The 25601-nt window shown below is 36.3% G+C and overlaps 1 protein-coding gene across 2 annotated transcripts in view; it reads left to right on the forward strand.

The window, feature by feature from the left end:
* Nucleotides 1-14088: 14088 nt before the first annotated feature.
* Nucleotides 14089-25601, forward strand: part of LOC128861129 (semaphorin-5B) — a 63682-nt gene continuing 52169 nt past the window's right edge. For both annotated transcript variants that reach the window (XM_054099044.1, XM_054099045.1), the window contains exons 1-3: nucleotides 14089-14614; nucleotides 16057-16214; nucleotides 16947-17046. In XM_054099044.1, coding sequence (XP_053955019.1) covers nucleotides 16058-16214; nucleotides 16947-17046 — 257 coding nt within the window. In that variant the 5' untranslated portion in view covers nucleotides 14089-14614; nucleotide 16057. The remainder of the gene's footprint in view (nucleotides 14615-16056; nucleotides 16215-16946; nucleotides 17047-25601) is intronic.

The following is a 25601-nucleotide window of genomic DNA, read 5'->3' on the forward strand; positions in this document are numbered from 1 at the left end:
CGCGCAAAACAGTATAACCAGGCCAGACTGGACTATTTTGAATAAGTAAACTCGAAATTATCAAAACAAAGTTCCTGTCGTTTCTGTTTTAGCTCAGCCGTTTTTATTTTGGACTTCACCTTGTAATAGTGCATTTTCTGGGACAACACTTCTAATCTAACGTAACTTACAATAGCAAGACAATTTAGTATTTTTAACAAATTTAATAACAATAAACAATAATTGTGAATTAAAATAAGAAATTTAACCAAACCTATTTCTTTTATGCTACCAGAACCCGCCTTCTTAACATATTTTTTTAAATTTATGTAAAAGGGCTATGAAATCTAACAGAAACTCTGATTGCTGTTATCTATAAAATTTCGAGTCAATAACAATAAAATATGCACTTGATTATTAATTACTTATACAAAAAAATATTGAACTACAAAAGCTTTTTAAATACATAAATACATACATACATATATGTACGTATGTCTGAGCATTTGCTTTCTGATTCTAGGCGCAGCCATTTGTTTGTACTCCGCCTAGTAGCAAGCCAGCCATCCAAAATCTGGAATTGCAACACAGCTTCCAAATGAGCGGCCATATACAATTAAATGCCCTTATTAAAATTTATAGGTTTTTGATTTTTTTCTCTTATTTCGAAATTAAGTGGTTCACTGAATTTATGGTCTTTAAGGAGGTTATGGGCGTGTAATTTTAAGTGTCAAAGGTCGCATAAATGTTTAAATTATTTTGTGGTTGAACAATTTTACAGCTTATTGATGAGCGTTTTAATAAATGCAGTTTTTTGTTTAGTTTGAAAGTTTTCTTTACTATGAATTTATGAATTTAAAGAAATGAGACTAGCAATTGATAAAAATGCAATAAAGTAAGTAGCCGCGATAACATCCCAATTCGGCTTAATTAAATAGATGGGAGTAACCTGAAAAAGGTTATTTAAATAAAAAACGTAATAAAAAAGTAGAGATAGGTGAGTGCAACTGCCTACGAAGTAGCAGCGAACATAAAAACACCCAAAAATGAGTTAAATTGTTGTAAAGGTTAATAAAGGGGTTTCCAATAGGCGCGCTCGAGCTGTGGTCGTACAAAGCGGTCATCTTGGTAAAGCTACAGCTGTCAATTTGGTGGGAATACTTATTTAGTTTTGATATTTAACGCTGGAATAGCACAAATCAACATTGTGCCAAAATTTGAAATAGGTTTTTTTTTAATCAAAATCACTGCTTTGTTTGGTAAATGTTCAATGCGCTATGCCCAATTTCTGGTTTTTTGTAGTCGTTCGATTTGTGTTCCTGTTTAAGTGACGTAATAATCCAGTGAAATTCATGGGTGATTCTTCAGGTGCATCTACACTGCCAAAAAAATCACCACTTGATGTGGATTTCGGTTCTTATGCGCTCACTGTTAATGACGACCGATACAGGACGATAATAATTACTTTTTTGTAGTCTAGTAGAAATTGTATAATTGTAAAAAAAATTGTAGAATTGTTGCTTCATTACTTGAAAGTTTTACGCTATTTTGTTTTTGTAAATCCAACGAATGTAACTAAGTATTTGTCAGTGCCCCTATTATTCGTATGTTTACTCGTTTTTTTTTTTTTTGGGTTCAAAATTCAAAATGCCTTCGCACTTACAGCGACCGTCGACTACTGTGTCGTATGGTGTGGCCACTAAAACGATCTCTCCTCTCTTTCTGGGGAGAAACTCTTCCCGGAACTGCTTTCTATATTACTTCGGGAAGGCCCAGATCGGCATCGATAAACGACCAATTCTATTCACACACGTCTGGGTCCACCATATTTATAGCTTTCATGCTATAGGCTCGTCTTCTTGTGTTTCTATCTGTGCGACTTCGCTTTGTTGCACTGTGTCGAAGTCAATCTTTTTTTTCGTAGTACGTTCTCGATTTATTTCTTTACCGCTTTCCAGCTTCCGGAAGTATCTGTGGTCCGAAAGGAACTGAGTTAAGAAGTAGTTCACTTCCCCGAAGTTCCTTTGGACCCATTTGTCAATTGATGCTGTCCATCTGCCACTTGGTTCAGTGTCCCATCGGCTTTGCCACCGCAGCATGGTTTGGCATCTCCGTTCTGAGTAGGTAGTGATGACGTGTTTCTTCTTGGAGACTCACGCATTCATTCGTTCCCGGACCATGAGATCGACGGGTGTTCTGTGCGGTAGGCTGAGGCAACTCTGAGTGCCGCTATTTGAGGCACAGCCTCCAGTGCTTTGCGCTTGGCTTTATCACAATTCCCCATACTTCGCTGCCGTACAGGAGAATTGAGTTTGTGACTGCCATAATTAGCTTCCTTTTGCTCTGTCTTGGCTCACCGATGTTTGCCATTAATCTATTTAGCATTCCCGTGAACTTCCCGACACTAAGGACGTGTCGCCTATTTGCATGCTGTTCTCGAGTGGCATGTGACCTCGTGTCATAAGGCTAACTTCGGTTTTATGCTTGGCTAGTTCCAGGCCGTGGAACATGTGGCAATATCTCTCACACTGCATGCATTAGATTAGGTTGCCCTGATTGTATTGCAGTCACCCATAGTCCGATACCAGATGGAATTCATTAGTTCATTTCAAATAGTCCACCCGCATGATGTCTATTGCGAATTTAAGCAGACATTTCCAGCTTACAGCTGAGATATCTTCCAATCCATAAAACTGTGGTGCCCCCACCAGATATTTTAAGCGAGTTTTGAATAACACAGGACATCCGCAAAGGAGACGCTCTACACTTTCTTTTGAGCCCTGCTCTCTACATTTTATGCATTCCTCGCTGTCCCAGATTCCTATCTCATAAACATACGCAGCTACTGGGCTACGTCCCGTCAGTGACGCTTTTCTACAAAAACCTCGAATGTATTGTACTTCAACAGAGTTAACCAATGGAGCAGAAAATTTGGTATAGGTTAACATCAAAACGGGGTTTTAACCATTCCGGGCAGTGCTTACGTTTCCTTTTCTGATTTTCTGATTTCGAAAATGAATGTTTGGGAAAATAGATTTCATATTGACAAATGCTTATGCATGTATGCATGTATATATGGATATATGTATGTATGTATGTATGTTCAACAATTGTGTTCAGTGTTGCGCTCACTTCTGACTTACGTTTCGAATGAGCAAAATTATCACATTTGCAGCGACACTCATCCTGGCTGGCTCATAAATTACCACAAAAAATGCACGGTGGCCATCCTTCTGCAAAAGCAAAGAAAATCGAACTGGCGCCGTGAACCGTAAAGAGCAATGCTTGAACATTTTTTGTACTCAGAATTGTGCACACACGAGCCGGAAGACCTTCGTTTCTCAAATAGAGATTCCACATGGAATATTTCCCGCCAATGTTTTTTGTTTTCAACCAATAGAATATAGCACCTGCAATTTCGTATACTCAAAGTAATAGTAGCCATATATTTTTGCCTTTCGTGTTTTCTTTTTTATACCCAATTTTACTTATTTCTTATTTGATTTGCGCTTTATTTTCTTTATTTATTACTCTCTCTCTTATTTATATATTTTTATTTATGTTTGTGCACAGGATTTTATTCAATTTTTGAAAGACAGCCTTTGCCAGTCTTTGCGTAGTCGTCATGCGCAACATTTTGCCTGTCAATATCGGCGCTGGTGGGTGATAAAAATAAAATATTTATATGGGTGTCTTTATATTAAAATCACCACTGTTTAAAGTGCTTCCGTTTCCGTTTGACAATAAAGGAGTAAAGGTAAATAAATATTATAGAAATGGGAACTAAACAAAGAAAAGGTGAAGGGGGTAATAATTGTCTAGGCACATCTGTACTCGTATAAGCAGAATGAGGAAAGTGGAAAGGGACGTGTGAAAAATGATATGAAAAATTTTGGTAACATATATACATACATACATAAAACGAATAATAAAGTTCAATGCGAGCGCTGCTGCTTTTGATACACAAATTTTACAGCAAAGAAATGTGCAAATGCAGTAGAAAGGACAGCATCGAATGTGGCACTTAAAGCCGCAGACTAAATATTTATCGTTGACATAAAAAAATAACAAATGCGCTAAAATCGAGTTTAACGTGCAAGAAAACAAGTAATGTTTGCTAAGAACAAAAGAAGAAAGGTACTAAATTTCGTACGATTATTATTTGCTAACTTCGATCATCGACGATCGTCATTTCTCAAAACCCTTAACTAACCGCAAAACTATTAGGAGCGTCACTTTGGTTGCGCAGGAAATTAAAATTACGGTTTTACTGCAGTCTACTGTCTGCTGTCTGCAAAGGTAACTAAATTTTCACTAGCCAGTCACTCATTTTCATGCAAGTGTGAGAAAATCATACGAAAAGCGCCGCAATTACGATTACTGCTTAGCCAAGCAAGGCAATGCAATAAAACGAAATACGCGCGCATACATACTTACTTTCTGTTGTTGATTATTACAGTAGGTACTTACATATGCACACACATTCTTACATGTATGGATGTATGCGCATCCATATGAGTGATAGCTCGCAGACGACGTCTGTTGGTCCGGCAGACAGGCAACTATTAGGCTAGACGAAGCAGTGAAAAGATCATGAAATAGTGAGTGTGGCCGGGCCATTTGGGCAGCGCAGCAAGCAGCAGGTCTTTCTTCCCTGTTCTGTTCTGCCCTGCTGCAGAGCAAGTGTTTCGAAAGCAGTTTATTACCTTGACAGTAGTTTCTAAATTAGCATTTTTCAAACATTATTTTTAGTTTGTTGTTTCTGTGGACATTCGTATATACTCAAGTGTGTATGCCCGTATGTACATCTGTGTTCAGAATAATCTCAGCGCGACATAATGGAAATTTCTGATTATTTATTAATTTTTAAATTTTTTTATTTATTTTTTTATTTATTATTATATTTTTTATTTATATATATTGTATATTATATTATTATAACTGCAAATTTTAGACTATTTATAAACTTTTAATTTTTATAATTTAATTTTTTGAAATATTTGTTTTTTTTTAATGTTCGTACTACAACAAAATCTTATAACTGCAAAGTTTTGACTATTTATAAATTTTTAATTTTTTTAATTTAAGTATTTCGAACATTTTTTTTTTGTATTGTCTTATAACTGCAAAATTTTGACTATTTATAAATTTTTAATTTTTTTGGATATTTTTTGTTTTTTTGTTTTTGAACGTTCTATTTATTAATATTTTATTTTTGTTTTAGTGTAATTTTTTCGAATATTTTTTTTTTGTTTTAATGTTCTATTTATTTTTTGTTCTATGTTATTAATTTGAAATTTTTTTTTAATTTAATTTTTTCGAATTTTCTTTCATTAAGTTTCCATAATACAACAAAATATTATAATTAAAGCTTCAAACTTTGCACAAGATTTAAAAAAAGCTGAACAAATTTTCATAAATATTTAAAGTTTTTTACAAAAATTCTGGGTATTCAGTTTTATTGCCGATTAAATTTTGTGTAAAAATAAAATTTGACATATTGCAAAGTTTTGAGAATTTATTCATTTAAAAATTTTTTTTGTATATTTTTTTCAAATTTTCTTGTTTTCAAATATCCATAGTACAACAAATTTTATAACTCAAAGCTTAAAACTTTGTGTAAAATTAAAGAAGTTACCTAACCTTGAAGTTCCTTTATATCTATATTAGTAAAATTTAAGATACAAATAAAAATAAAATAAAAAATAAAAAATGGAAATGAAATGAATTTTTAGAAAATTTTTGGGCATGCAGATTTGTAGCCTACTGAATTTTGGTGCTAATTTTTTGCTCATTTTTATTTTTTTATTTTTCATCTATATCTGAAATTTTACTAGGTATAAAGGCACTCCAATGTTAGGTTAGTTATATCTGACTGAACTGAATAGATCTCACATAGACCACAAGGGGCTGTAGTGTTATAAAATAAGAAGCGACCACCTTAGCTCCTTGGCACCCGAAGAATCTACTCAGGACTTAATGTTGTCTGAGTGCTGTACTGGCTAGTTGTCTCGACAAAAAAAAGTATTACCAGTGTTGTTGGAGTTGTGTTAAACATAGTTCATGACACATGTCTTGGCGAGTTTCAATAAACAGTTTAAACTTTAGTCAGCAATATCCTGCAGATATGAAAAGTATACCGATCCCAGGCAGTTGTTACGTTCTGCTTAGAACAGGATAGTCGCAAAGGAGGTGTTCTAACGCACCCCTTTCTTCCTCGCAACAGTTACACCCGCCGTTTTGGACCAATTTGATTTTAACTGCATGATATGGAGTCAGACAATGTCTCGTCAGTACTCCAACCCATATTTTTCATTCCTTCCTCGGGAGTGATAAAATAAAATTGGTTGCTTTCGTGTTGCAAATTCGTAGCATTATTTTGGCAATCCTGGGGGAGGTCGAGGCATAAGTGGACTGTGCTTCCAGAGTCCAGTTCCTCGTCTAGTTCCGTTTTCAAAATTGAGAGTGAGTGATATATGTTCGACGTACTCATCCCAGGCAAGCGGGTGCCTGTCTTAGCAAGCTCATCAACTCCATCATTTTACTCTATTCTCTTGTCCCCTAGTATCCAGTAAATTGTGCCTATTCTCACAGAGCTTATCTATTTTCGATCTACAGAGTTGCACACATCCGAGCTAGTCATTTCAGCCATTATTGCTTTAATAGTAGCTTGACTCCGTAGTCTGTTGATTTTGTATTTTTTTTGTTTTATTGGCGGTTTTGCGATGCATTGTTTTTCATACAACGAATGCTTGAAATTAAAAAAGGGGATTAAAAAAAATTTTCAAAAATCAACTCTATTTTCAAGGCACTTCATACTTACGCGTGGGATAACAAAATTCATTGGGCCACACAAATGTTGACCCAGGATAAAAAAAAAACTTTAATACTTTCCTAAAAGTTTTGATCAAAAAATTTGAATTTTTGGTTAAAAAATGTGCACTTTTTTAATTTTTCACAATATTTAAGTTGCATGGATTTTGTTGTAGTGTAAACTATATTTTTATGAAAAAAAAAGAAATGAAATAAAAAAATAAATAGTTAAATCTTTGCATTATGCCGCGCTGCTATTTTTGTGCACACATACCTACATATGTATGTATGTATATATTATATTTAAAAAACATTTTCATTAAATCACAAAAAAAAAACATTGTTTTTCAACTTTTGCTGGAAGAACAAAAGAAAAATAGAGGAACGCTAAACACCGAAAACTGTTGTGTATTTTATCCAAGCAGCATAGGGAGGGCATTTGTTTGTTAAACAGCTATTACTTGCCTGAAGTTTCTCATCTCACTTGCACTACGTCTCAAGTGGGTTTCCTCTGTGTCACTATTTGTCATTGCCATCTGCAATCGCCGCGCCGATCGCTCGTACGCTGCCGAGTCATTGTCACGGTCACGCTCGCTACGCTGCATGTTCCAACTTACCCATATGCATTTCTGTTTCTCCATTGGCTTGCCAGTCTCTATTTTGTGGTGTCGTCTGGTTTGGCCTTAACTACAATACATACATACATACATACAAACAAATATTTATCCCAAGCGCACTTTTGATATCTGACAAAATTGATCGTCTCGATCTCGCTGTAGGATCGCCACTCCTGCTGTGTGTAGGTGATGTGACATGAGCTCGATCATCAGCTAAACCACAACGGCTAGTCGGGCGGTTCATTAGGGCTGGAACGAACGTATGCGCGGTGTAAGCGCAGATATCCATATCAAATTCTTATTTATTTCTATTTTAGTGTGAGCGAATAGAATGGAAATTCAATTCAGTTTGGGAAGACTGACTGTACAACATTCGAGTGATTGTGTTACGTAATTTATTGATTCCATACACTGTCAGGATGCACTCTCCGCACACGTGCCAACACATTGGAAATGTTCCATCACATTCGCCCTCATTTGTATGGGGATTTGTTTTTTATTTTAATAAAACTACTTTGCTTATTGTTTCCGCATGTTGAATCATATAGGTATGAGCATACTCGTATTCTATGTGTATGTAATTATGTATATGTACCTCGAATTAGTTGTGTAAGTATATTTGTATTCCATGCTTTGCTTTCTACTCGCCCTTTCCACAAAACTTGGCAAATGTGTCCCACCACCTGCATACCTAAACAAGCGATTTTAATTCTGAATGCAATACGTCCAGAAAAAGACCTTTAAACACTCACAAGTCTGTATGTACGTAAGCACTGAAAAAACGTCATAACTGAAAAATTTAGATTCGAGAAAAATTGCAGCAATTTTCAATTAATTTTTTTACTTAGCTAAGAAAAGTGAAGACAAATTTACATCTAATGGGTTAGTGCCAATGGATATTCCCATACGTTTTTTACACATCAAAAAGGAAGTGGTGGTGCTCATTTATACCTACTTATTTAAAAAAAATTCTTTTTACTTATAACGTTTTTGCATCAAACAAGCGATATGCGCTTCCAGCTATGACCTTTTGCCTGTACGTTCGTCCCTAATCCGGTTAGGCATCAGCAATCAACAAACGTTGTTTATTTTGATTTCCTTTTTGTTAGAAGGCACGTCAATGCGCCTGCGCATTCGGTTGCCACAAATAAATATGTAAGTACACGGTTACCATACACATACATACATACATATATGCTCAGAAATAATAACCCACTGTGCCTACAACAATCCAACTCACGCTCAACAATACTTCAACACATAGGAATATGGCGTGTGATCTCACAAAGGTTGTGTTAGAAAAAGGTTCGTTTCAGCAAAGAAAATTGTTTATGCATTGTATTTACGTTGCAATCCAGCTGCACGTGCGAGTTTAGTGTATTCTTTTTACTGTGGAAATGCCAGACCTGTTTGCTATCATTTCCTTAAAAACACCCAAAATTCAAATATTGAGAAATACATTAGAGGCCCACTGTTCATTAAGTATAAATGCAATTATATTTTTAGTACCACGCCTTGAGTCGGCAATTCGGTTTCTTACTATGTAACACATGGGCTGAAAAGTCCCGGGCCTATCACATAGATGGCACTAGTTTTACTGCATTCACTTCTTTTTCAGTTAGTACCAACCTTAGAAAGACAGCTGTTAAAATTTCATGATATTCTATTCATTAGATCGTGAGTTATTGTGCTAAGAGTGGCGCAATTTTTTTTATTTTCAAAACAATGGATCAAAACGAATTTCGTGTTTCAAGCGAAGCAATTACTTGAAAAGTGTTATGGGACTTCGCTCCATCAGAAACAAAAATAAACCGATGGTTTATACCTATATCGGTAGACTAACTGAGCTTGGCGGCCGCCGTAGCCGAATGTATTGGTACGTGACTACCATTCAGAATTCAGAGAGTACGTAGGTTCGAATCTGGGTGAAGCACCAAAATGAGGAAAACGTTTTTTCTAATAGCGTTCGCTCCTCGGCAGCAATGGCCAACCTCCGAGTGTATTTCTGCCATGAAAAAGCTCCTCATAAAAAATGTCTGCCGTTCGGAGTCGGCTTGAAACTGTAGGCCCCTCTATTTGTGGAACAACTTTAAGACACGCGCTACAAATAGGAGAAGGAGCTCGGCCAAACACCCAAAAAGGGTGTACGCGCCAATTATATATCTATAACTGAGCTTGGCTCAAAGGTTTCTACTTCGGCTGAGGAGTTTTTTGGTAGGGAAATGTTGTTCTTTCTAATGCTAGGATCTAGGCGTGGCATTTAATACTGGGTTTAGGATCGTAAATCATGTTAACAAGATTATGCCATAAACCTATGCTAATTTAGCATTTCTGAAGCGTTATGAGAGGGGCGAAGTGAGGAGAGGGGCATCTCCCTATGCTAGGAAAATTTTGTATAACTCCCTAGTTCATTCTATGCCCATTTATCATTCTTCCCAGTATAGTTGGTTGTATATACAAAGCCTCGAAAGAGAACTTCCTATACTGATGACGACCCCTGCAAACGAAATAAGGAATACGATTTGAGGGCATGCACCTGGAATGTCCGATCACTTAATGGGGAAGGTGCCTCTGCCCGGTTGGTTGATGGCCTCGTGAGAGTAAGGGTTGACATCACTGCCATCAAGAAATGCGATGGACGGGGCAAGGCAAAAAAACATAGGACCTTGCGACGTCTACTACAGCTCGGTGTCGGATTTGTTGTGGGAGAGAGACTTCGTCGCCAAGTACTGTCGTTCATTCCGGCGCCTCGCAATAATCCGCATTCGCGTTTTTTTTTAACATCCCGCTCATTTTGCGCTCACGCCCCGATGGAAGAGAAAGGCGATACAACCAAAAATTCCTTCTATGAGCGCTTGGAACGTTCCTATGAGCGCTGCCACCGCCACGACATAAAAATCGTGCTTGGCGACTTCAACGCCAGGGAGGGCAAGGAGGGAATTTTTGGTCCCACAGACAGAGACTGATCGCCGGTCGCCCTGATCGACATCGCCGGGGCCCGTAGTCTGCAGCTCCAGATTCCAGAATAAGAAGATACACCAAGCTACCTGGCTGTCTCCTGATCGAAAAACGCGAAACCAGATCGATCATGTTGTGATAGATGGAAGACACTCTTCAAGTGTATTAGATGTATGTACGATCCGAGGACCCAACATCGACTCGGATCATTACCTCGTCACATCCAAACTGCGCACACGTCTCTGTGCAGCAAAAAACGTACATCTTGCGCCAGTTATCACGAGAAAAACCGACTGGCGCGCTTTATTAAACTCGGCCAAAATCGCTTAAGCGGTTACCGCGTGAATTAATTAGAATTAGAATTAGAAGAAGAAGCATCTCTGATTTGGAATCGAAACTAAGCTGCTCATTTAAATATAATATAAAGGGTGCAACGAGATTTTATTCGTTTCGCTCGGAAACCTCTTGATTTTTCTGATTCATTAACATCCTACACCAAGTGCTGTAGGCAGGCTAGTAAATCCAAAATCTCTTGCTAATTTTCAATTTCAAGAGAGATGCAACATTTCTCACAAAACTTTACGCTTTTACTATCCCTTTACAATATCGTTGTTCTGCATTGCAATGTTTTTTACAAGTTAAGGTGAACAAATTATTAAGTAAAAAGCCGTTTTAGTCGGTTAAGTGATTTTGTGAGTTTGTCGTCTTTATATATTCTCATTAGTGAAATTAGAGTGAAGCTAAATTAAATTTGAACCAGGTTTCTTAAAAGAATAACGCTGTACCAAGCTCGTGTACCATTTGATATTTACAGTCTCAAGAAAAAATCACAGGTATGTCTTGAACAATCGATTTTGAGTTATACGAACTACAAAGCAGGTGGAGCATTCCTTTTCTATTGTGTGCTCTCAATTATAAGGGTGATCAAAGGAAAATCAAAGGATTTTTTATCTGTAGCAGCTACAATAAACTCTGGTTATGCCATTTAAAATATGTAAGTATGCAGTTGCAGAATAAAATATACCACAATTTTAATATATGAAATTAGTCAAACTAAAAGTCAATGCTAATCCAGCTAAGCCTTCAATACCTTTGTCCATCCGGCATCATCTGGGATTCAGTTAGGACTCACTAGGGCCTATGCCAAGATGCAATGGAGAGAAGGAGAGCGAACATCATTGAAATGTGATTCTCAAAATGCATTGAAAGTAGAAAATGTTTATGTATCGGGAAAGATAAACGATTGCATTGGCTGCATCGCTCTTGTAAATGTTCAAACATTTCCTCTTCAGCCCGATTGCTTGACACTGACGACGCTCGCTGTAGTTGGCAAGCGGGAGTGTTTGTTCGCTTGTTATTCGTTCTACGATTTGCTTGTTTGTTGATGTATGTACATACTTGAAATTGAGTCGACACACCCTGTAGGAGATACTACTGCCAGTTAAGCATTGGTCGTTGAATGTGGAAATTCTGAATTAGTTGTTTTAACATAGAAGCTATAGTGTAATAAGCAGAATTATTTATTGCAAATAATTTTCCCAATTAGAATTTCCGCTATTTCTTTAATAACTCAAATATGCAAATTTTTCATTTCTTCACTACAAATCATCCAAAGAATTCAGTGATAAACAAGATTTCAGGAAGTCTGCTCCTGTTGCTAAGGTTTGCTCTGTTTGCGATAAGTCTGGGGAAGGCAGTGGATGCTGCAAAACTTCATACTCAACTTTGGTAAAGTGATGAAGAATCAGTTGTGAAACATTTAGTCAGGTGCTGTGAAGGAAGATAATTGTGTCTCTGTTGTACCGCAGTACCTACAATTATTAGCCGATGGTTCAGAAAAGAATTGTCATTACTTTGGAGGCCCTGTTTTTTCTGGGCTCTTGCAATATTCTTACAATACACCAACATTTTGGTAACGGTTGTCAAAAGAGACCAATTTCTGCTTGAAAATAAGCCTCCATTTATCAGTTTTTAATCCGACTGTTATAGCAAAGCACGAAAACTTGCTGCTTTTGTTCATAGGTCGTCTTTATTAAATGCATTCGGAAGATAATCCCTAAACTTATTTTCGGCGGTAAAATTTCCACATGGCAAATTACGGTTAACTACTTTGCTTCTGCAATGCAAGTTCCTTGGAAAATATTTAAAAAGGAAAGAAAAGTCAAGGCAAAATTTGTTGTCGAAATTAGAGTGCAAACAATTTACTTACATTTTCAGAACTTACACAACTTTTCAATTTTTTACATTCTCGCATAAACTTGAATTATAAAAAAAAATAACACTTTGCATTGAACGACCCAAATGTTGAAAGTTCAACAAAAAGTGTAGAACATTTATAAGTATAGAAGCAGGAAAAAAATGGTGACCGAAATTGATTCCACTTGCTACGAATTCTTTCTCTTTCGCATCGAAAACTTTTAGAGTCGGAGCGTTTGGAACCATTCGAAAGACATGAAATAGCCAACAGAGCCGCTAGATCTTTATTCGCTCCCCTATGTCTATGTCGTCGTAAAGCCCTTGCAGCTCATTGTTCCATAGCCTACGATACTCACCGCTGCTAACATGCAAAAAATCTTCTCTTAAATACTCCAAGAGACGCCTCATCGCATGTTGTAGTCGTCCAAGCTTCTGCGCTATACGATAGGAATAGCAAGTGAATTGGGTTCTCTAAACTGAGTCTTAAAACATTTTTCGTAGCCATCGAAAATCTTTGGTTAAAAACCACATCAATCTGACACATGGCACATAACGAAAATTTTTGGATTTTCATAAAGTAAACCACAAATATAGGTGTTTACTACTCGTATTTAGAACAACTATGTAAAGGGTTTTCCAATAAGAGGTGTTATTTTGATATTCAAAGAAAAATGCTATTTTTTAATATAAATAATCGGATGCTTATTTCATTATAAAGAGGAAGGTATGCCGTTAATAGTGGAAAATAACATATGCAAATGACCAAACGACTACGCTTACAGGGCAATATCCTTTTCATGAAATTTTCTATAACCGAATTGCAAAGTGGCTGCCCTATGTCCTCGACAGCCTCACGAATTCCATCTTTGAGGTCTTGAATCGACCCTGGGCTGTTGGCGTCGACCTTCTCTTTCACGTGGCCCCAAAGAAAAAAGTCAGAAGGTGTTAAATCACGGTCCGGAAACTTTTTCCGTAAAAAATCAATAGTTTTGTTGCTTGTGTGGCACGAAGCGCCGTCTTGTTGAAAATAAACGTTGTCCAGATCTATACCATCCAATTTCGGCCATAAAAAATCGTTATTATGTCTCGATAGCGCAATCCTATTCAAAATAACACCTGTTATTGGAAAACCCTTTACCATATTTTAGTACTTTTGATGAATTCTTCATACATTTTTTAGCTCATATCTATACATATTTCCAAAAAAATATTCTTCACCCGAAGAAAAACGTTTCTCTAAACATATCGAATTTGTCGAATCCATTACTATCTGCGAACGTTCATCAAAATAATACAATGGAAAATTAACCTAGAGAGAAATATTAATGTCGATGATAATAATAATAATAATTCCTGCCGGGTAACCACAAACAATATTTGTATGTATGCAAGTACACACACCTATAAAATAATATACTTTCATACACGCATACAACCAACGAATCGTATAGCCGATATCGCCGGTCAGTGGTTGCATTTTCAGAAGTTGGTTGAGTTAAGTTTTCAGTTTCGTTTCGTCAGTTGCTGGCGTTAAGAGAGTGCGCGCGCATATTCGGTTACGGAACGATAAATGTGAGAGAATCGAGGAATAGGTGTTTTGCGCTAAAGCTTTATTTGTTTACTTTCATATTTATACGGTTGATATATCGGATGTTCCTTGTAACTATTGTTGGATGTTATTTATGAGAAATTCAGTTTACCAAAGAGATTAAAAATGAAAAATGATTTTTAAGAATTTAATAGTAACGCAAAGAGAAATGAGTTTGGGAAGATGATAGTTAATGGAAAAAGTGGTTAAAAAGTAAAGAAATGAGCAATGAAATAAATAAAGTGAAAAGTAATGAAAAGATGAATGAAAATATGAAACATGAATATGAAATTGAACATTTTGTGCCTTAATGAAGTTTACAATTGAATTGTTAAAACAAAAATTTATACAAAAGTGATTATAATACCGTTATATACAGATATACAAAATATATGAATTGGTGAAGAAAGTGTGAGTGGAAATATTCTGTTAAAAGTGAAGGCTAAAATCCACAGAAATTAAAGTAAGATTTTTGTTTAACTTTTAGTCATGAAAAAAAAAATATATATATATATATCAGGCGAAAATTATTTAAAGCATTAAAACTTTTTCAGCTTAAATTATTTAATTTTTCAAAACGTCCAAATTACTCGTATATGGTAGTTTGTATCGACATTCAAAATGTTTGTCAATTTATACAAAAAATCAGGCAAAAATAATTTTAAGCATTGACATTTTTTGAGTTTAGATTTTAAAGCTTTTTAAACACAAAAATTATAGTTTGTATGGATACAAAAAATGTTTAAGAATTTATACAAAAAATCTGGCGAAAATAATTTTAAGCATTGAAATTTTTTGAGCTTAGATTTTCAAGCTTGTTAAAATACCAAAATTTGAGTTTGTATGGTTATATCAATTTTTTGTGAATTTAGTAAATACCAATGTACATACACCTGTGTTCAAATTAATAGTAGAGCGACAAATTACCAAGTCTCAAAGTTTTTTGTTTTTAAGTTTTTTTTATTAAATTTTTTAATTTAATTTTTTATAAAATTTTTTAATTTATTTTTTTTGAATTTTAAGAAAAAAATTCTTTTCTTCAATTTTTCATTTTTATTTTTATTTTTTATAAAGCTATAGTGCATTCTATAACGAAAAATCATGTAACTCAAAGCTCCAAACTTTGTAACAAATTTATAACAATTGAACAAATCTCAAAAATAAAAACAAAGCACATCAAAATCTCCAACCTTTTATTTTGATTTTTTTGAAAAAATATGGGTGTGCAGTTTCTTAACGAATGAACTATTTGTGAAATGAAGAGTAAGCTTGACTTCGCTCAAAAATCGTGTAGATTTTTGATGATATCTTTTGTGTAGGATGTTGCGTATTTTCTCCATAAAACGAATGAATTATTTGTGGATAAAAAGTGCACTTGCATCCGATTTTGGAGTTGATTGCATGCCATTAAATCTACTTTTAGTTAGTCGAGTTACAATTCGGTTTTAATAAATACTTTCCAAATATTTGATTTTTTTTTTCATTTCTCAAATATTGAATAAAATAATACCAGGCTACCCAAGTGACCAGCCTGATAAAGTTGCACAGTAAAATGAGTCAGATTTTGAAAGTTTATCGACTTTTCAAATTTCAATGTTATCGAACACGCTCTGAATATTAGGTCTCTTCTTTTCGCCAAGTGGGCAAGCGAGTAGAGAAGTGGCAAATAGAAGAGGCCTATAGACATGAAATTAGAAATATTATACAGTAAGATCTAGGCGTATTGTTGTATTCGAATTTTTTTTTTAATGGCATTTAAACACTAGGTGGCGCAGAATTAATCATTTATTTTTGAAAAAATTTCTGTTTTGTATTATCATTTTAAGTTCTTAAGCTCTTAAAAAACTACCCGATCTATAAACATTAATTTTTAATTTTATTCCCCCTCTCTCTCTCTCTTTTCAGCATGTTAATCCTGAAATTACATATAATGTTTACACATTTCGTGTTGTTGCTGTTGTTGACATCAATGCTATGTCTGCAACAGTGCACGGACGCTTACCGCCACAAGGCGGCCAATTACGAACTCTTGGACAACGACTCTCGTTTCATATCATATCAAGGTAAATTAAATTTATTTCATACTATAAAACATTTTCATAAATGAATGCAAGCAGTTTAATCGATGAATGTTAAGGAAAAAAATATACAAAATAAATGAAGAAAGCGTAAAATTGCATAAATACGAACAGAAGAGCCACGTGGCCGACAGCCGGCAACACTCGTTTTCGGTTAAAGTTTTAATTGATTTATTTAATTTGAAAGCATTTTTATATTTAGTCTTTACTTTTCAGTTTTTTTATTTTGTTATTTTTTTCCATTTTAAACTGTTCACTTAAATTTGCGTTTTGCGCAATGTTTGCTTGAGTTCCGCTGCATTTTTCGCTCGTACAGAGTAATTAAATATTTAAGACTGATAAAAACACCACAACAGCGCCGATATCCGCATGTTATGTGGCCGTGTGTGTGTGCATGTACGCATGTTTTGCGGAAAGCTGTGAATCAGTTGCGGTTTTTGCGAAATCAAGTAATTTGCCTTTGATGTACGAATGAAGTTTGCATGTAGCTTTTAAGGTGCCTTATATATGCTTTACCTGATTTGGAGCATGCGCCGTAAAACTTTAAGTATCCGTGAAAATTTCAATTACTCTTTTCATTTTATATGATTTTCAGTTCCGCCAGATTTTATATTTGTATATTTTTTTTACCATCAACTGCAATTTACATTTCACTTCCACATTTCTATTACTATTTATGCGCTACTAATAGTAATTTCTTTGCATATTTTTTATCAGATTTAATGTCGACCTCGAAACGTTTCAACGATCCAAACACGACTTACTTTGCGCAAATGTTATTTGATGTGGCGCGAAATCAGGTCATTGTTGGTGCACGGTAAGTGTTTATCATTAAAGAATATAATGAAAATGCGTGTATAGGTACGAAATTTTATATTGTACATATGTATAGGGTGATCATAGGGTGAGGTATCGGATTTTGAATTGAAATAAAACAACGAAAACTCAAGTTGATTGGACAATCTTAATATTTTTGTGGAGAATCTTTCATGACATTTATTTTTTAAAGATATTCCCTTTAAAATGTTGGCCGCAACTGCACCGTAATTCGGCCACCCGTATACACCAATTTTGAATAACTCGCTGGAGGACTTCGGTCGGTAGATGGGTATCTCCTGAATTACTTTAGTAATGTTGGCTTCCAATGCCTCAGTCGAATGCCTTTATCCGCAAAGCATTTGTGCTTTACAAAATTACAATAAAAGTCCAAAGCTGTGATATCACACGATCTTTATGGCTAATCCACTGGTCCGAGACGAGCGACAAAAGCACTAATCTATTGTTTCACGAGCTGTATGGCCAGTAGCACCGTCTTAGGTAGGTAGGTGAAATGGTTGAAGTGCCAGTTTGGCAGTGCTCAAGTATTACTGAAGCGCTGTTTTGATACTATTATGAGACCTCCAACAGGCAGATATCTACAGCCAACCAGAACTGTTGATATAATGGAGAAGATTAATGGGATTTAGGTTGACGCACTGCCCCTGGCTATCGAAGAAAGGGGGACCCAGTGACCATAATCGTCTAGCTGCCAAACCCGGACATTTACAGAGAAAGTACTCAACAGTCTCCTTCTCTGAAAGGTCCCCACAGCTTCTGCAATGGGGCTTAACTGGTAATCCTCGCGCTTCCGCGTGTGTGCCGACCGTCCAGTGACCGGTAAACACAGCTACGAGCTTGGAAATTGAATGGCGAGGAGTCCAAAAGACTTTCTGAGTCCTTCGTATATTGTACTGGGACCGAAGAGTTTTCGAAATAGCACATGAAAAAATGTAGCTCCATCTTTTCTGCGCTTCCTTGAGAAATAATTTGTGCAGGGTAGGAGGTCAATCCCCTTCCTACCAAGCTCATCAGCAATTTCATTTCTCTCTATGTTCCTATGTCTTGGAACCCAGATCAGAAAAATTTTACCTGCACACCCAAAAGATTTGATCTCCTCCTTACAGGAGTGTACTAATTTTGTTCTGCACCATGGCGTCGTCAGAGCCTTGCTCGCGTGTTGACTATTCGAGAAAATGCTAATACATCCCTCGCTCCGCGTTCCCTAAGCACTTTGCATGCCTGCAGGATCGCAAAGACTTCTGTTTGAAAAACACTAGCAGTATTCGGCTGTTTTGCTCCGACTCCCGATTCCATTTTGGAACTGTCAATGAATACAGAGGTGCAAGCTTCGGTGCAGATTTGCACCTCGATTCAATTCTGCCTATTTCAATTTCCGGTATCAAAAAGTCATTTATCATGGCGCGTTAGTGTTCGCCATTCACTGTTACATTGGCGCCAGCCTCGTCTTTGGAGAAATATGGGCAGATGATTCCTCCAGCGCATAGGCCGCACCATAGGCTGTTTTCAATGGGTGTAATGGCTGTTCTTGAATGGGCTTCGGGTTACTATTCAGCCCAGATACGGCAATTTTGCTTATTGACGTAGCCATTAAGCCAAAAATGGGGCTCATCGCTGAACACGCATAAGTTGGCCTAACTGCATGCTTGGAATTTTTTTTTTGATTCTGATTAAAATATACATAGTTTTGAAGGAAATTTAATGATTTTTTTTTAGCTTGCATATAATTTAAAACTTGAATTTATATGGTTTTGATGGGAGCTCGAACCAATTCATAAAAAAAAATAATCTAAATTAAATAAGAATAAAAGTCCCTATGCTATTCACACGTCAATCACATACAAACCTACGGGGCTGCGGTGACGATCACATAGATAAGGAAAAGTTAAGAAGTCTGGTCATATTTCCCTAAGATTCAAGTTATATGTGTCTGAACTTCTCTGTTTTCCGTATCACGACGAGAACTTAATTTCAGAAGATGTTTATCAAATCAATATATTTTAGTACAAAATTTAATATGCATCTCTAATGCCAGAGATTTGAAGTACGAACATTTTTTGATACTTCATATGTACATACATACTTATGTCTGATAAATGTCTACGACAGTCTGACCTAAGAGATTATCTCTCAACTATTTCCGATTTCTTATATTTGAGTGCTTACTATTAAAATAAACTTTCTACCCATAGACATCTTTTTATTCATAACCTGTTCTGGACAGAGGGGTGGCTCACTTAACGTGGAGCGATGTATATACATTTATAATTATATAATTGATATGCATATGGACGTGCATATGTATGTTAATAATTGAAGCGTAAATCCTTTGATTTTGATTGTCGGTTAGCCAAACTGCTGCTATAACTTGTAATGTGCATTTTGATGTTGTTCTATGGTTTTTATGGGAAACTTGAATGTTTTCAAGGCAGAAATGCACTCTGAGGCCTGTCAGTGCCTGACGAGGGGCGATCTCTTTTAGAATTTTTGTTTTTTATAGCATTTAATGTCGCCTGCCCATAACGAAATTCAAACTCAGGGAGCCAATTGAATGGTAGCCATGCGTAAATCATTCGGGTAAGGCGGCTGCCTGACTTAAAGTATATTTGAGTTTATTTTTTTTATAAATTTTCAGGCTTCTCAACCAAGTTTCACATATAGTTATACATACATATAAACGCATAAACAATAGCAGCCAAACGCTTATCTACAAAGTCATGTGTTAATCTTTCCACCAAATTAAGGTTGATAAAATATGTTGAAACAAATTAAAATTTTCACTTCATTTCATTTTTCTAACCAAGTAAAAACTTGACTTTTATACATACATAAACAGATATGTACAGATATATATAACACATATATATGTATGTGTGCGTACCAACTTGAAGCATACTTCTTGCCACAGCGCAATTGGGGTTTAATAAATAAGAATTAGTTTTTTATTTGAATTTCAATGTATGCACCTTCATAGGTCTGATATGATCACATATATCTACACACATATGTACATATGCAAGTATGTCTGGAAAAAACGTTGAAAACCCCTTGAGCCAGTTGATTAAACCAAAGCGCATAAGCGACGTACAAATAAACCATATCTTAAGTAGAAAGACCCGGTCAGATATGAAGAATAAATAAATAAACCATTTACAGTAAAGAACTATAGGAACAATAATTTATATGGCGGTCCTCAAGGCTTATCGCAATCTATGTGGTATATCGGGAGGCGAAATTTATAGATTAGTTGAAAGTCATGAGCTAAAAGAAGGCGAAGTTGGTTAATAACGAAAAAGTACACGGAGTATTGAAATTGGTGGAATTAAAGAAATCGAGCTCTTGGTTATACGTGACAGAACTATATGTATGTACCTTGAACATATGTATGTATTGAGAGCCAAACATGTTTGCTTTACATATCTCTTACATATGGAAATTAAATAAGTTTAATATAAAGAGATGAAAGCAATTAGAAATCTGACGAATACAGATGCCAAAAGACGTATGCATATATAGCTCCTAAATGTATGCTTTAATATTGATACCGAATTAGAGAGACGTGTTACGCAGCGGTGTAAGACTAAGATTTAAATAAAGATTATTGCAAGGGTTAAAGTAAAAATAAATTTACGTAAGAAAAGAATAAAAGCTAAGATAAAAATAAAAACAAAGTAACGTAATTAAATAAAGGCAAAGGTAAAGGTGAATATGTAGATAAAGATAAAGATGACGCTAAAAATAAAGATAAGTATGAAGATGTAGGTAAAAAAAATAGAGATCAAAATAGAAATAGAGATAGAGTTGGGATAGAGATAGAGACAGGGACGGAGATGGAGATGGAGATAGAGATAGAGATAGAAATAAAGATAGGATTGGACATAGAGATAGAGATAGATATGGAGATAGAGATGGAGATAGAGATTGAGATTGCGATTGAGATAAAGATAGAGATCGAGATGGAGATGGAGATCGAGATAGAGATGGAGACAGAGAGAGAGATTGAAATAGAGATAAAGATAGAGATCGGGATAGAGATGGAGACACAGACACAGTCACAAAGCTAGAAAATGGAAGATAAAACTGAAATTTAATAAAAACAACAAATTACAATCGAACACACACAAAGTTTATATAAATCTTTGAATTACTTGGGAACAGTTCTTATGAAACACGCATTGAAGAAATCGTATGCTATTTCTTGACTATTTCTTGAAAAAAAAATACAAAAAAATGTATTACGCAAACAAAAAATTTGGCAATGTGATTTTTCAAATAAAATATCAATAATTTTCAAGTTAGAGCACTTAAATTCGGGCATTCACACATACACATGAATAGGTACATTGGACTCAGTGGTAGTTGCGACAGATTCATTACTTTGATGTATGTATATTATATGTATGTATTTACTTCTCGAGCGAGATGATAAGCAAACCTGTGGAGTTTTCTTTGCATTTTACACTATGCAGGCCTGTAAAGAAACACAAAATAAAATAATTTCAGGCGCAATCAACCCAGCCAACAAAATAAATAAAATCTTTGCGAGACAGACAAGTGTTTCTTTTGTTTTGAAAGTACAGGCAGCAATACTAATAGATGAAGAAGCGCAAAGTACCACTAAAAACGAAAAAAATTAAAAAAATGAAACACAAGAAATCTAATAAAAATCGTAACTTACACAATTGCTTGATTCACTTGCTATGACGAGAATATATACTAACAAATAGTAAAGCTACTAAAATACATACAAACATATGGAAACTGATAGTAAAAAATCACAATATAAAAAAAAAAAATATTTGAATTAATGCTTGCCTTAGACATACACACAGTATGTCTGTGCATATAAGCACATATATGAGATAAGAGAATGCATGCGTACATATGTAAGAAAAAAAATAGAGGTAAATAAGCGCTTAATACGACAAGTACACACTTTTTTACGCTACATTGCCGCTTCTGCTTTAGCTTCCTTGTGTCTCAAATACTTCCATAAATATGTGTACATACATGCATATGTATACCTATGTGTATGCGCTTATATATGACTAAAATCTTTAACTGCTCCACTACACTGTGCTCAATTTGTCAAGTACGTTTGGGGGTATCTCTAGTTTGTACTCCGCCATCGGTCTAGAAAAAAGTGGATTGCCGCTTGGCAGTTTGCACATTTTTATATTAACTTGATTAATACGTCACTAATACGATTAATACGTCAGTAAAAGTATAATTGTAACATAAGCACATACATACATATGTACATAAGAATTATTGTTTAAATTTATCGAACGATTACTTTTATTTGCCGCCACTAACATTTCTGTGCCGTTATGGCCTTTTCGGTAGCCTCAACCCATAAATTTGTATATTCTGTAGTATTGGAAAATTTTGTGATTATAGAATTTTGTATTTATATTTTTATGATAAGCACCGTTTTTGTGGAGCAACAAATTTGATTCATATATTAGATAACTGGTCGTTTTTATTAGTTGTTGGATTCGGGTAAATTCAAGTACCTAATCACGTAAAAGGTTTTTGTGTGGCATATCGGCGCTAAATCAAAAAGTTGTAGCAATGACATACTTTTATGGTTATACAAAGTATTCTTCTGTTTGATTGGCGTAATAACTGCCGAGTTTAATAAAGCGCGCCAATGATTTCTTTCTCGTGCTAATCACCCCCTGTTGGACACACCAAGTGTCTTTACCCACCTGATTTTCCAACGTAGAAGAGGCCTTCCTCTTCCTCTGCTACCACCAGCTGGTACCGCATCATAGCAGAATACTTTCATAGCCGGAGACTTTGTATCCATTCGGACGACATGACCCAGCCAACGTAGCCGCTGGATCTCTATTCGCTGCGCTATGTCTATGCCGCCGTAAAGCTCAAACAGTTCATTGTTCCATAGCCTACGATACTCGCCGCCACCAAAGTGCAAACGTCCAAAAATCTTGCACAGAATCTTTCTCTCAAACACTTCAAAGGCCGCCTCATCGGATATTGTCATCGTCCAAGCTTCTGTGCCATACGTTAGGACGAGTATGAGTAGAGCCTTGTAGAGTTGTTAGTTTTATACGTCGAGAAAAGACTTTACTACTCAATCGCCTACTTAGTCCAAAGTAGCACTTGTTGCCAGGAGAGATTCTCCGTTAGATTTGGAGAAGGGTTCCGTGTGTTCCACGCAAGTGGGGAAAGTATCTGATTGCCATTTACTTGGGAGTAGCCAGGACGTTGCTTCTGCATGCGGCCAAAGCAGTTCACAACTTTCGGACTTCGCCCAAGTATCCTCTGGGTAGCTTCCGAACATCCGTGTGAGAGCGAGACGGCGAATCAACTCAGGATATCTGGTTGTGCGCTGGGTTTGGGACCCGCGACGTAAAAACTCTCTGGGTTCATCCTCTGAACTTGTCCAGCCCACTTAAGTCGATGAAGCTTGATGTAGTCGGCGATTTGGAAGTCGGCAAGCTCTGCAAGGCATTCATCGTTTTAACGTAGGTGACAGCTGACGTGATCTACCGTACCGGTTTAACAATGCGGCGTGGAATTTTTCGCTCAAATATGTAAAGCTTTTCCTCGGCCGTCTTACCCTTCTCCCAGGGTTCAGAAGCATAGGTAACTCAAGGCGAAAGAAACGAGGAACCTATAGCTTTGTACAGCGAAAAGAAGACCAGGTTTTCGGACTGAAGCCTACAGTTTTAAGCCGACTCCGAACGGCAAACGGTTTTTTTTATCAGGAGCTTTCTAATGGCAGAAATACACTCGGAGGTTTGCCGTTGCCTGCCGGGGGTCGACCCTATTAGAACACAATTGTTCTATTATTCTTTTGTTTGATGATCACGCACGGAGATCGAACCTTCGCACTCCCGAATAGAGTCACGCATCAACCTATTCGGCTACGGCGGCCGCAATTGACGTGCAACACCATTTGGAAAGGGTGCTTAACTTTGCGTATATATATTTCGTGGTGCCTAGGAGGAACATAGGCCTTCATCCAATGCTAGAAATTTGCCATGCACGGCTGCTTGAAGCGCTTCTGTTTCGACTCATCGTCTCCTCGTGTTGGATGGTCTCCCGCGCCTGCGACTTCCTTGTGGGTCCCAGTCTAAGGCTGTTTTTTGCAATATCTCCATGAGGCATACGAAGTGTATGTCCAATCATTTTCCATTTTCGTCGCCGAATATCGAGATAAACCGAAACCTGCTTCGTCAAACTACAGAGGGCAGTGTTGAAGATGGTGTTTGGCCAGAAAACGCGCACAATCCTTCGGAAACAACGATTGATGAATGTTTACAGAGCTTGTACATCGCACATTGTCGTATTCCGTGTTTCGCAGCCATACAGAACGACAGACTTCACGTTTGATTTGATTTGAATATTAATTTCGTATGCCTGGATATATACGAAGATCTCCAAACTTTGCCTAACATGTCATATACAGCGCGACCGTTTCCTATTCTATTGCGTATGTCAGCTGATGACCCGTCAGTTCTGTTAATGATGCTACCGAGATAACAGAATTCGTCTACTTCTTCAATGTTAGTACCGCGTATATGGAAGACTCGCCAGTCATTTCTTTAGAGAATGTTAATCCTCGGATCTGGTTTAGCTGCGCAATCGCTTACAGCCCTCATCTTTGACTGTGTATGTGTGAATTTGTGTGACAACAGACGGAGGCCATTAGCGTAGTCTAAGTCTTCCAGGTTGCTGTTCAAACCCAAGAAATACTGCTATTAGCTGCTGAAACTTGCAGCATTATGAGGTACAGCACTAGGTTGAATAGAAGCGGGGATAACACGCATCCCTGCCTTACTCTTGTTTTAACTTGGATACGATTGCTCATAATGTTTTCATGCCTCACTCTGCAACTCGCATCAATTCTTTGACAAGGGCTGTCCTTGTATTATAACAAAGTAATTATAGTTGCCATTCATGTTTAGCAACTTGTTTAGATGCCCCTTGAGTTGACATTTACAAATTTATATAAATTTAATCCTCCAGAAGACTTACGCTATTGCCCTTTAATATAGCAGCGGTGCGAACTCATACAATTCCAGCAATTTTTTTTTGTCGACTTTAAAAGTATCAAATTTTGTGGCCGTATCACCCCAATAAACCCCATTGAACCGTTTTCACTTTCAATTTGTAAATACTGGCATAAGTGAATTAAGTGACCACTTTCGTGGCACTTCGTTTCAGCAAATACAAACTTATATTTACTTGCCGCCTTTGAGCGCCTTGTAAGGAATATGCAGGCAATGCAAATATATCAAATTACCAATAACTCTGTAACTCTGTAACTGAAAACAAGTTCACTGCTAAATATTGCAACTCTGTACGACGACTACGACTGACATACCATATACACACACATATGTTTGCATGTGTAAGTAGATAGTGGATTGCATTGTTTTGTGGAAAGTTAATTACACTGCACTACTCCACTATGTGTCACTTTCCTTGCTCTCACACATACACACACATGCACGTTGTATGCATGTGCCAAATAATATATTTTATGTGAGCACTTTTGACGTA

Source organism: Anastrepha ludens, chromosome 4 (assembly GCF_028408465.1).
Source record: "Anastrepha ludens isolate Willacy chromosome 4, idAnaLude1.1, whole genome shotgun sequence".
NCBI lineage: Eukaryota > Metazoa > Arthropoda > Insecta > Diptera > Tephritidae > Anastrepha > Anastrepha ludens.